At 37.8% G+C, this 13,325-nt stretch overlaps 1 protein-coding gene across 1 annotated transcript in view; it reads right to left on the bottom strand.

Moving 5' to 3' along the window:
• The window catches only part of ADCY10 (adenylate cyclase 10), a 131,509-nt gene that overhangs the window by 101,701 nt on the left and 16,483 nt on the right, over nt 1-13,325 (bottom strand). The window contains exons 8-12 of the mRNA XM_037825428.1: nt 10,200-10,391; nt 7,937-8,055; nt 6,832-6,908; nt 5,118-5,307; nt 2,689-2,744 (exon numbers count right to left, since the gene is read on the bottom strand). Coding sequence (XP_037681356.1) covers nt 2,689-2,744; nt 5,118-5,307; nt 6,832-6,908; nt 7,937-8,055; nt 10,200-10,391 — 634 coding nt within the window. The remainder of the gene's footprint in view (nt 1-2,688; nt 2,745-5,117; nt 5,308-6,831; nt 6,909-7,936; nt 8,056-10,199; nt 10,392-13,325) is intronic.

Here is a 13,325-nt window from a genome sequence, read left to right as displayed (position 1 = left end):
GTTAATTCTTAATTTCCTAGTTACACTACAATCTTTGAAGCCTGAGTGGGCAAAAAAAGGAGCTGAAAAACTATAATTTCAAAGCAGTGAGAAAATTGTCCAAAAAGCTGCAGACTAATCTGAGGCACAGTGTTCCTTCTTTTATGGCTAGATTGCTGAGGAGAGCTCCTTTTGTCATACATTGATAGAGTGAATACATACCCAAGTTTTATTTAACATCTTTGTTGAAAACCAGAACCATTATCCCAAGTATAAATGTTTTATACAAAAAGGCTAAGTGCTTTGCTTTGTACTATAAATTTTGTAGTGTGGTTTTGTAAGAACTAGTCTGCAGATTACGTTGCATCTTTTATGTGAAACATTCCTTTACTGAAAATGCATTTGAACTTCAATTTTGTGAGATGTGTTGTATCTGTTGAAATTGTCTTTGTTGCCTGAGGCTCACATAGGAACTCAGAAGATGAAGCCCAGAAGGCCACGTGGAAGAATTTCCTAGCTCTCTGTTTTCTTTGTATACAGACTACACACTGGTAAGACCTTACGGATTGTCTTTGTAGCTGGATTCTAAAATAAGTTCATGTCAACTTAACTTGAAATACATATGCCTTGTTTCTATGTAAACAAGGCCCTGACATCTGGGATACTTGTATGCATTTTGACCTGAAGAGGACACTGTTTGCTTTTAATAGTTTTGTTATTATCTGTATTGCTAATTAGCATCTAAATTTTAATTTTCAAGAGCTCTTGCAAAAGAAGGACATTTCCAATACTGCTGACTTCTGTCAGTCTGTTTTATGGCTATAGCTTTAAGGAAAGGTGTGCAGTCTTGCTCTTCACCTCACACTGAAGGAATCAGGGTAAAAGGGAACCAGATCAGACTCTGAAAAATCTATACATATTTTACTAATGTGTTCTAATATGACTGTCATACTGGGTCTGCAATCTTGTAGGAAAGGAGTTAGGACTTCCATTTACTGTCAATCATTGTCACAAGCATATCTGTGATGGAAAGTAAGGCTTCAGATGAGGGTCAGAGTGGGCATTTTTTCTTCTCTCTAGCCCTCAGGAGTTTGGGTATCTGAAGACTTTGAACGCCATGTGAAGCCAATGAAAGTGGAGTGTTGCTGCTGGCCCAAACGCCCTTTGAAGTTCTGGAGCTGTTGTCTTCATTCAGGCTCAGCTGACACCAAGATCCTGTTGTAGCTTTCTTCCCAAATGTGGAATAGAGCCTTTTCTCAATTGTCCTAACACAGATATGACCAGGCTTTAGCTTATGATGAAATGTTCAGGGATGTTCAAGCCTAAGAAAGAAATTACAAGTGCTACTAGAAATGACTGCCTTCAATCTTCATAGGATCTTTTCTCTCGTGGGGTGTTTCTCTGCCTCATTTTAGGTCTACTTCCCTGTTTAGGCTCAAGTTAGTTTTCTTCCTTTTTTCTTTCTTTTTTTTTTTTTTTTCATTTAAAAATATTTTATTAGAAAAGTTTCAGGTTTCAGAAAAATCATGCATAAAATACAAAGTTCCCATTTACCACTCTATGACAGGGTCCCTATCATCAAGAATCACAAAAACATCAGTTCAAGATGGATTGTAGATCTAAACATAAAAGGTAAAACAATGAAATTTCTGGAAGAGAACATAGAAAAAATATCTTCACGACTTTTGGGTGAGGAAAAATTTCTTAGGCAGAATACAAAAGCACTAACTATAAAGGAGAAGACTGATAAACTGGGTAACATTAAAATTAAGAACTTGTGTTCATTAAAAGGCAGGAACAGAGTGAGAAAGTTACGTTTAGTACAATGACAGTGGGCCCATTTCCAGAATATATAAATAATTCCAATAGATCTAAAATAAAAATACAACTCAATTGAAAAATAGGTAAAAGGTTTATACAGATACTTTACAAAAAATGATGTCCAAATAGCCAAAAAGCATATAAGAAGCTCATCCACATCAGCTGGATACAAATGGAAACCACAATTAGATACCATTATATACTGAACATAATTATTAAAACTATGAAGTCTGATAAAACTAAGTTGTTGGCAAGGGTGAGTAGCAAATAGAACTCTCAGAACACCATTGGTCAGAATATAAATAAATGCAACCATTTTGGAAAACTGTGACATTATCTACCAAAGTTACACCATTTGTCCTGACAATTTTAAGCCTACATATATACTCAACAGAAATGCATACATGTGTTCACCAAAATATTTGCTTAAAAATTTTTATGGCATATTATTCATAAGAACCCAAAATTGGAAACAACTCAAATGTTTAGAATGAATAGAATGTTGTAAATTTTAAAAATGGAATATGACATAGCAATGAATATGAATTACAGCTACACCTGACAATGTGGGTGACTCTCACAACATAGTGTTGAGTAAAAGAAGGCAGAAGTATGTAATTTTACACAGCATATGAGTCCATCAATATAAATTTTTAAAATAAGCATAAGTAATCTAGGGTGTTATAAGCCTTTGTGGAAAAGGAGAGGTAGCAATCACGTGGGGGCTTCTGGGATGAGGATATTTTTTCTATTTCTTGACCTGAATGGTGGTTGCATGTTCACTTTGTGATAATTCGTAAAGTTGCACATGTATCAGTTGTGTACATTTTTGTATATTTTGTTATACTTCAATAAGGATGTTTAAAAAACCAAGTCCCCACTACCTACCCAGCAAAGGGTAACCCTCATTTCTGTTGCAGATGAGGTACGCCATACCAAACATGCTGAAAGGAAGAAGAAAATAAAAAGATTTTAGATTTAAAACAGGGAAATGTTGAGGGCAAGAATGACTAATTTTTAGTTTCCAGAAAATCTCCTCTCAATCTCTAACAAGAAACTATGCCTTGACTCAAGGGTTGCAGATGCCAAGAGAAGGGGAGAGGAGGAGAAGTTCTCATTTGGGAATACAGTTCAAACAACTTATTTAGCAGCCTTTTCCATAGAACTTGACACAATGTTCAATAAATGCTTGGTGAATCTGCATTGATACCAACTGATCCCTTCCTGGAGAAACCAGACACCCAATGTGTGGCCCAATAGACTTGGATATGGTATAGAATATCACATTATAGAAAAATTCCACCAAGTAATTGATCAAACAATAATAGCTCACTGTTATTGAGCAGATGCTATGTGCCTGGCATAGTTCCAAGTCCTTTACATATATCATTTCCCTTAATCCTGACAGAAAACCTTATGAAGAAGGAACTATTATTATGTCCACTTTATAAATGAGGAAATTGAGGCACAGAGAGTTTAACTTGCCCAAGATCCTAGGGCTAGTTGTGACACAGGACATAGACAGAGTCAATATCTAAACTTAGGCCAGGGTGCACACACTTGTCTACTTCATAATACTATGTCTTAAAGGAGCCTTTTAGTCAGAATGAATCATTCCTTTCCCTGTATTACCATACTACTTTGATATTCCTCTATTATGTTAATTATATAAAAGTCTTCTGTGTAACATACAGCTAACATTGTATGTGTTGGTCTTCCCCATTAGACTGTGAACTTCCAGGGCAGAAACCAGGCCTAGTTCATGTCTGTATCTATATTTCTACCCTCTTTTATCTGCAGAGATGGTTAGAGGAATCATGAAGGGTACAGATTTGGGGATCAGATAATCGTGGGTGACTGACTCCATTAATGATCCCAGTTTCTTCACCTCTACTTGTATCTATCTCTGCTCTTTGCTATTATAACTTTGCAATGCCCCCCCACTCTAGGCGCAGCCTTGTGAATTGCTTTGGCCAATGGTATTTTAGCAAATATGACACAGGAAGAGGCCTGAGAAACACTTGTACACTGGGGCTTGCTCTCTCTTACTCCTCTGATTTTGCCCTGACAACATGTCTGGACTAGCCTCCTGGAGGATGACACATGTAGAGCTCGGTTATGTCAGCCAAACTGCTGACATAATATTGATATTAAGAGTAAATTATATATTTTATACTAAAATGCCTAACATTTAATATATTCACTAAAATTATTATTATTACTCATTTATTCTTGTAAACAACATTTATTGATGACCTACTTGTGCCAAGTACGGTGCTAAGCTCTGGGAGCACAAGAGTGAATAATGCAGCCCTGGTTCTGCTATCTGACCCTTTTAGACCTAGATTCTAGCTTGCTAATATTAAGAGTAACACCTTTCCATTATCCACGCTATTCATTCATTCCTTCATTCATCTTTTCATTTATTCATCATTATTGAGTGTCTACTAAGTGCCAAGCACTGAGGATATACGGATGAACAAGAAATAGTTACTATACTCAATACTCGAGAGTTTCATTGTATAGAAAGGGAAAGCTAATTGAGTCAATAATTGGGATATAGTGTAGTGAAGGCTCTAATAGAGGAATATGTAGAGAGTTACCCAGAGGAAAAAAGGGATAAATTGTCTGAGCCGGAACAGGGTAGTTCCACAGCCAGCCTCATAAAGAAATAGATCCTTGAGCTGGATTTCAAAAACTGACTGTGGTTTTTCCTAGCATATTGGTAAAGAGGTGGGGGTAGTCAGGACAACCCATTTAGACATCCCAGAGGAGGGGACATAGGAGGAGATCAGGTTGGAAATGCCATTGTTCATGCCATTGCAAGAAGTTTGAATATTATCATGAAAATGACTGGAAGCCATTGAAGAATTTTAAGCCCCAAGTTGTATCCACACACCTAAGCTGGGCTCTAAAGACCTAGAGTAGGAACAATATCTTAGAATATCTTATCCCTTTCAATGCCTGGTCACACGTTGGACATGATCAGTATATACTTAATGGTTGGTGTTTGGTCCCATCTGGGTGCAGGTAGATACTCAAATGGGGGAATTCTCTGTTCTGTTTGTACAGCCTTTGAAGAATTACTCCGAGGTTCTCAGAACTGAGGGTGAAATGGGATCTTCCACCATGCTATAATAGCTGTAGGATGGAGGAAAGATGAAGGATTTCAAAATTGGGTCTTAAAATTGGGAAAAGAATAGATTTAAATGTCATGAATTGGCTTCAAATCTGAAATGGGTGACCAATTGCCTTACTATCACAATTCTCCTACTTCTTTACTGAAAAATACTGCAAAGTGAATGCACCATACTTACACTTTCTCATTAAGGCCCAAACACTGATAGACTGGTCCAGGATCTGCAACACCTTTCATATTCTTCTTTGGAAGCTCTTTAAAAAAGTAGGCTGGTAGGTTGCTGCCATTGTAGGTAACGGAGTCACAGGTCACAATTCCTGGGTAGTACATCATCATTCTGGCAGCTATGTTCACTTTTTGACCAATGACTATAACAAGAAGAACAAAAACAAACAGCAGGGAGAAAGCAGCTACTGAGCTAAATGTAATCTGAGATATACTGTCCCCAAAGGTCATTTTTACTTTTTACTCCTTTCCCTCTCATGAATGACACACATGTCTAGCCTTCAACTACCCATTTTCAACCAATGGCTGCTAAAAAATATGCACGGGTTAATTCAATTAACCATCACCAAAGTTTATACCTCACCTGGGAGGCCAAAGGGATGGATGATCTGCTAAGGGATAGAAGGTCTTGAATATGGAGAGGGTTCTCTAAGTGGGACAGCCACAGGTCTGAGGGTTCTCAGATGAGGTCTAGCTGGTCTCTGCCACAAGGTAGACTAGCACAAGCTTGGTCTTGGGGCACTGATCCTCAAATAAAGCATAAAATGGTGTCCGTATGCTCCTGTGCATGAACCTTTGTTTGGCTATTTCTTAAGCGTACGTAAATGGGGGTAGAAGGGGCATGCATGTGGGATCACTTTAGGGTATATTGTAAATTACAATACACTGTAGTGCACAGACCCTGAAGCCAGACTGTGGAGATTTGAGTCCCAGCTCTACCTCTTACTTCTATGTGCAAATTACTTGGACAAATTACTTTAACTCCCATACCTCAGTTTCCTAATCTGTAAAATGGTGATGATAATGGTACCTACCTTGGAGGGTGGTTTGTGAAGATTAATGAGTTAATACACATATATAACTCTCAACAGTGCCTGGCTGACAATAAGCCCTCAATTAATATTAATATTAATTGGAGATTAAATCTTGCACTTTACTATTAATTTGAATACTTTTGATCAAGATATTCTTTTTTTAAAAAACTCTTTATTATGGAGAACTGTGACCATACAATAAAGCCGAATAGTATAATGAATTTATGTATACCCATTATCCAGTCCCAACAACCATTAATTTATGGCCAATCCTGCCCATTCCCACCCCCATCAACTCTCCACCCTGAAGAATATCTCGGGCATTGTATCATTTCAGATGTTAACTGTTTTAATATGGAGATACTTTCAGATGTATGGCTTCTGAACATCTTAAACCCTAAGAGCATTTAAGAGGGAAGTAATAGTAAGAGCAGTGAAATCCTCAGATAATACCTACTTACTATTCTTTTGGAGATACTGTCATTTTTTGATAATGACGGTATTAATAATTTTAAGAAGTTGTCCTAACTTACCCCAAGAATTAAGAGGAGTTAACTTTAATATTAACAGGAAATCATTTTAAATGCCCCTTATTCCATAAGCATATAGTCTACCACTGCTCCCCAACCAATAACTATTTTCTAAACTCATGCATCGCCTCAGAAACACACCCTTTGTGAGCACTGAGCCGTAAAGGGGCAAAGCTACATGGCTTGGTTACATTTGGAAGACTGTGAACTTTCTGAAGGCAGGGCCAATATCTTACTTATTTTTGTGCCTCCTCCCACAAAGCCCAATGGCAAGGCACTGTGTGTGCTGAAAGGAAAGCAGAGATAAACTAGCTCATCACACCTGTGTACTCATGTCTTACAGAGTGTCCGACAATTCCACAGAAGACAATCCCGCTGGCAACTCCAATGGATACAGTCCTGGCACCGGGGAGAAACAGAGAGTTGTGGGAAAAGGGATAAAGCTAATGAGCATAGAGAAAGTGGGAAGGGTGTGGAAATAATGATGAATGGAGCGAGAAGGGATAGGAAAGTATTTTCAATAAATAATTCTCTACCTTTATAGTTAGTTTTGAGCACCTGTGCATGGCATGGAGAAGTGAAGAACAGACATGGGACACAGAGCTAGGTCCATAGAAGTGACAACCCAGTTCACTTTTCATCTATTTTTATGTTCATCTGAGCTGCTTTTCTGGAAAATAATCCCTCATCATCCCCAAAAGACTTTCAATGCAAAGTGACTGTGGCTATAAACAGTTTATCTCTGCTATTGCTAAAAAGAACAAAATCATTATTTTGAAAGCATGTAACCCAGATAAGTTGTGGCATCAAAATCTACATTTACTCATCCTTGGGGATAGTTCCATATATAGATGACTAGGGGCTGAGGAGGTGGAAATATTTAGGGCAAGGAGGTAGTACCTGGTAGGGTAGACCAACGTAGGCCAGCGAGTCAGGGTATTGGGGTACTAGGGATGGGAATCCTAAGGGCACTGGGCTCTCGGGCAATGAGGGTTGGGGATGGCAAATCTTACCTTCTTAACAGTTTTATCTTGAGTGGGTCATCTTGAGGCCAGATTAATACATAAATTTTCAACCCAAGCACTGTCTTCATCTCCCAGTTATTAAAAATCAACTCAGGTCTCAACATGGTATTGGGACTTTAACCTCTACCAAGAAGTGAGCCAGAAGTACAGGGAGAGAACCCAGTTCTCTTGCAAACCTGGTACATTCTGACTTGTTAGGAAGAGTATCCTTTCTCCACCTTGCCTCTACCATCTCCCTGCCTTAATTCCTCAGGGCTGGAGCTTGCCTACCCTACTAATATATTAGGTGAATAATTAATGCAGGCAAGAAGGGCATCCAGTCAAAATCAGCCCTCTCCTTTGTCCTTTTGTCTCTCCACATCCAATAAGGGACCACCAGGTGGGATCAGGGCCAATACTCACTCAATTTTGTGAACCTGAGAGCAGTAGTCAAATATATCCACAGCACTTTCCAAAGCATGAGTGATCTCTTCAGGTACCTTTTCCCCGGGGAAACCAAACACACAGAGGAAGGAGCAGCCCTGTGAAGGAGAGAGTTAGCAAACACAGCTAGCAGACAGTGAGTGTTAAACTGGACCAGTCAGAAGGCCTACTGGATATTCAGCAGCAATTTTCACTTTCTGAACCAGACTTTATCATGATTTCTCTCAAGCCTATTTTATTAGCAGTAAACGTCACATAACTTCTGGTGCATCATCAACAGTAGGGCTTCTGTCCTTGAAAAGGGCTTGATCCTTGCTTTTGCTCCAAAGATAAGAATGAGTTATTTGTGTGCACTCTCCTCCCTGTTCTATCCTGTGGCCAAGATCTTATGTTGCAAGGTGCTAAATTTAAGCCTAAGAAGTAGCACAGGGCAGTGGAAAAGGTATCAGCTGTGGAATCAGAGAATCTATATTCTCAGGCAACTTCCCAAATGTGGAAACTTGGATAAGTCAATTTCACTCTATGAACCCCAATTTCTCAATCTGAAAATGGACATAATACAGACCTACTGAGTTTGTTTGGGGTATTAAAAGGACTAATGTTATATGTATTAAAAAAAGAACTTTTTAAACTGTAAAATACTTTTCAGATATTATTATTATTAAGTTGGGAGTGGTTTTTGTTGGCACAGAACTGTTCTAAACGGAGATTAAACCCCAAAACTTGACATTCTTAATGTCCATGTCTTATAAAATGACCTAAGTCAGATGCTGTTATCTGTAAGAAAACACGACAATAAATAAAGGGCAATGGATTAAAATTTTTAGTCTATAATTGTTAGATCCTGATGAAATGCAAAAGGACACTAAAATGCTTCAATTTCTTCAACCTTCTCCATAAAGAATCTGATCAAGTGTCAGATCCTAAGAGGGGCTGGGTTCTGTCTTGATGTGAGGGAGGAAGCTCTGATTCCAGATATGTGTAAAGACTAGAGGGTGACCCCTCTGGGGAACCAGTTGGTGTGCTTTGCCTGGAAATTTTGTCTAGTGGCTTGGCAAGGTGAGCATTTGACTTATTCTGTGCCCTTTGACTTAACTCCTGTAATGGTAACAGCAGTTCTCATTTGTTGAATGTTGACTGTGAGCCAGGTTGGCAACAAGTGCTTCACACACATTATACCATTTGAGGAAAATACCATCCCCATTCAAAGATGAATAAATCAAGGCTCAGAGAAGTTCAATGACTTGCTAAGGTCACACAGCTAAGAATTGTTGGACCTATGTCTCCAGGACATTAAAGACTGTTCTCTTAGATTCTATACTCTTTTCTTACCGTACTTGTGAATAAATACAGAAGATACTAGACATGCCAGGGTGGAAGTATCACGATCTCAGAATTATCATAGCATAGAGTTTATTCTTTTCTAATAAAATTTGTTCTTTCTGCCTGGTTATGTGTGTGAGTTATTCATCCTTGCTACACAGCCCTAGTTTTCAGTTTTATACGACTTCTCAATATATGTTTATTGAATTAGTGAATGATGAGGGTGGGGCAGTAATTAAGTGCTCTGCTCTTAAGATACAATGACACCTGAGAAGAAGAACGAATCTCATAAACAAAATACGTTGTTTGTTTATTACTTATTTTTTTTTCTGAACTTATTAAATGTGAATGGAAGATGAAACTGAAAGGGAAACTGGAGGTACAGATATGGCAGATGGAATTATTGGAAACAAGCTTCTGAGAAGTGAAGGTTATTAAATACAGACCATTCTGGGAGATGCATTAGATGCTGGCTGGAGACTATTTGTATGTATAGTGAGCATAAATAGTGTTAAGAGCATAGTGGTTAAGAATGCAGAATATGAAAGCAGATTGCCTGGGTTTGGATCCCAGCCCACCATTTGCTAGCTTGATGACCCATGAGCAAACCTTAATCTAGCCTTGTCTCAGTAGCCATATTTCTACTTCAGCACCTCATCTAAAAAATGGGGATAAGAAGAAGAGTACTTACCTCTTAGGGCAGTCATGAGGATGAAATGAATTAACATATGTAAAGTGTTGAGAACAATGCCTGGCACATAGTAGGTGTCATATCTGCCATGTAAGCTATTATTATAATTATAAATAAGGACTGTTATTTCTAGATTAAATTTCTAGTGTCTATTTCCTGCATTTCACCTTGGGCTTGAATACTAACCTCAAACTATTGGTAGATTCCCATATTTTAGCTCACATTTACCTTGTCAAACATGAAGACTTTATTGATTTGTCCCCGGAAGATTTTCAGAACAGAAGTGATATGCACACATGCATCCTGGATGGCCTGGCCTATGTCTTCTGTTTTGTCTTGGTCCTTAAACATCAGGTTCACAAATACAATTGTTACTGGGCGAAGCTCAGACAAATAACCTCGAAGCTGTTTGTCATCAATCTGCAAGGCAGAGAGCTTTCCTTAGCATGTATCGTTGGCAGTGGATCCTGCCTCATGAGACCACCCCCATTCCCATGCACCAATCATCATCAGGAGTACTTTTTTAAATACAATTTTATTGAGACATATTCAAATACCATACGAACCCTCTGAAGTACACAATCAATGATTTACAGTACCATCATATGGTTGTGCATACACCCCCATGATAAAATTTAGAACATTTTCATTACTCCAGAAAAGAAATAAAAATAAAACAGAAACCCCTAATCCTCCCATACTCCTTATTCCCCCATATTATTGACCCATAGTGTTGGTGTGATACATTTGGTACTGTTGATGAAAGAGTATTAAAATATTACTGTTAACTATAGTCCATAGTTTGCAATAGGTAGATTTTTCCCCATACACCCTTCTATTATTAACTCCTTATAATACTGCCATACATCGGCTCTCGTTCATGAAAGAACTTTTTATATTTGCGCAGTTAGTCACAGACATTGTCCACCACAAGATTCACTGTGTTATATGTTCCCATGTTTTAACTTCCAACTTCCTTCTAGTGACATACATGACTCTAAACTTCCCTTTCTACCACACTCACACACCACTCAGCACTGTTAATTATTCTCACATGTTATGTGCTACCATCACCTCTGTCCATTTCCAAATGTTTAAATTCACCCTAGTTAAACATTTTGCACATAATAAGCAACCATTTCCCAGTCTTTAGCCTCATTCTGTATCCTGGTAACCTATATTCTACATTTTATGTCTATGAGTTTACATATTATAATTAGTCCATATCAGTGGGACCATAAAATATTTGTTCTTTTGTGTCTGACTTATTTCACTTAACATTTTGTCCTCAAGGTTCACGCATGTCATCACATGCTTCAGGACTTCATTCCTTCTTATTGCTGAATAATATTTCATTATATGTATATTCCACATTTTGTTATCCATTCATCTGCTGATAGACACTTGGGTTGTTTCCATCATTTGGCAACTAATGCCGCTATGAACACTGGTGTGCAAATGTCTATCTGTATCCATGCTTTCAGATCTTCTGGGTAATATCCTGAGTAGCAGGACTTCCAGGTTGTAAGGCAATCCTATACTTAGCTTCCTTAGGACCTACCAAACTGTCCTCCACAGTGGCTGTACAATTTTACATTCCACCAGCAGTGAATAAGTGTTCCAATTCTTCCACATCTTCTCCAACACTTGTAGTTGCTTGCTTGTTTAACAGTGGTTATTCTGGTAGGTGTGAGATGATATCTCATTGTGGTTTTGATTTGCATTCATCAGGAGTTCTTTTGAGATCCTTTGCAAAACTTGAAGTTATCTGAGTGTGTAAGTAAAACATGGCAGAGCCAGCCCAGAGTGGAGCAGATGGAAATGGAACATACTATATCAAAATCTCTTTCAGTGGGGACTTACCTACTTGCTAATTTTTGGCTGGCAATTGTTCCCTTGCCCCAGCTGCTAGCTCCTTCAGGCCAATAAGAGGCATCACAGAAAGAACTACTGTGCCTTTTGACTCTCTTATATTTATAATTTGGGTGAAAAATAGAATTCTGCTTCATATTTTCACAGCCTTGTATCTTCTAGAATACATTCAATTCTATCCCATTGGGAGCTCTAGCTAGAGCAATTAGGCTAGAGAAAGAAATAAAAGGCATACAGATGAAAAGGAAGAAGTAAAACTTTCCCTATTTGCAGATGACACAATCCTATAGGTAGAAAATCTTGAAAAATCCACAACAAAGCTACAAGAGCTAATTAATGAATTTTAAAAAGTGGCGGGGTACAAGATCAATATGCAAAAATCAGAAGTGTCTCTATACACTAGTAATGAACAATCTGAAATCAAGAAAAAATTCTATTTACAGCAGCAACTACAAGAATTATTTATCTAGGAATAAATTTTACACAGAAAACTCCAAAACATCGCTTAAAAGAAATCAAAGAAGACCTAAATAAATGGAAGGACATTCCATGTTCATGGATTGGAAGCACAAATATTGTTAAGATATCAATTCTACCCAATGTGGTTACAGATTCAATATAATACCAATCAAAATTCCAACAACTTACTTTTCAGAAATGATAAAGCCAACTGCCAAACTTTTGGAAGGGTAAGGATCCCTGAATAGCCAAAGCCATCTGGAAAAGGAAGAACAAAATCTGAGGACTCACACTTCCTGATCTTAAAACTTATTACAAAATTACAGTGGTCAAAACAGCATGGTACTGGCACAGGGACAGACATATAGACCAATGGAATCAAACTGAGAGTTTAGAAATAAATCTTCACATCTATGGCCAACTGATTTTCCATAAGGATGCCAAGTCCGCTCAATGGGGAAAGAATAGCCTCTTCAACAAATGTTGCTTGGAAAACTGGATATCCATATGCAGAAGAATGAAGGTGGAGCCCTACCTCACACCATATACAAAAATCAACTCTAAATGGATCAAAGGCCCAAATATAAGAATTATAACCATAAAACTCCTAGAAGAAAACATAAGGAAGCATCTTTAAGATCTTATGCTAGACAATGGTTTCTCAGACTTTCCACCAAAGGCATGAACAATGAAAAGAAAATAGATAAATGGGGCTACATCAAAATTAAAAACTTTGTGCATAAATGGATGTTATCATGACAGTAAAAAGACAACCTACAGAAATATTTGAAAATATTTGGAAAGCACATATCCAATAAGAGTTTAATATCCAGAATATATTTTTTAAAATCCTGCAACTCAAAGATAAAAAGACAACACATTGGAAAATGAGCAAAAGACTTTTTCTCCAAAAAATATATACAAATGGCCAAAAAGCACATGAAAAGATCCTAAACATTATTAGCCATTAGGGAAATGCAAATCAAAACCACAAAAGATACCATTTCATACCCACTAGAATAG

This window comes from Choloepus didactylus, chromosome 2 (assembly GCF_015220235.1).
Source record: "Choloepus didactylus isolate mChoDid1 chromosome 2, mChoDid1.pri, whole genome shotgun sequence".
NCBI classification, from domain to species: Eukaryota; Metazoa; Chordata; class Mammalia; order Pilosa; family Megalonychidae; genus Choloepus; species Choloepus didactylus.
Note: the sequence above shows the minus strand (reverse complement) of the source record. Positions and strands in the feature narration are given on the sequence as shown.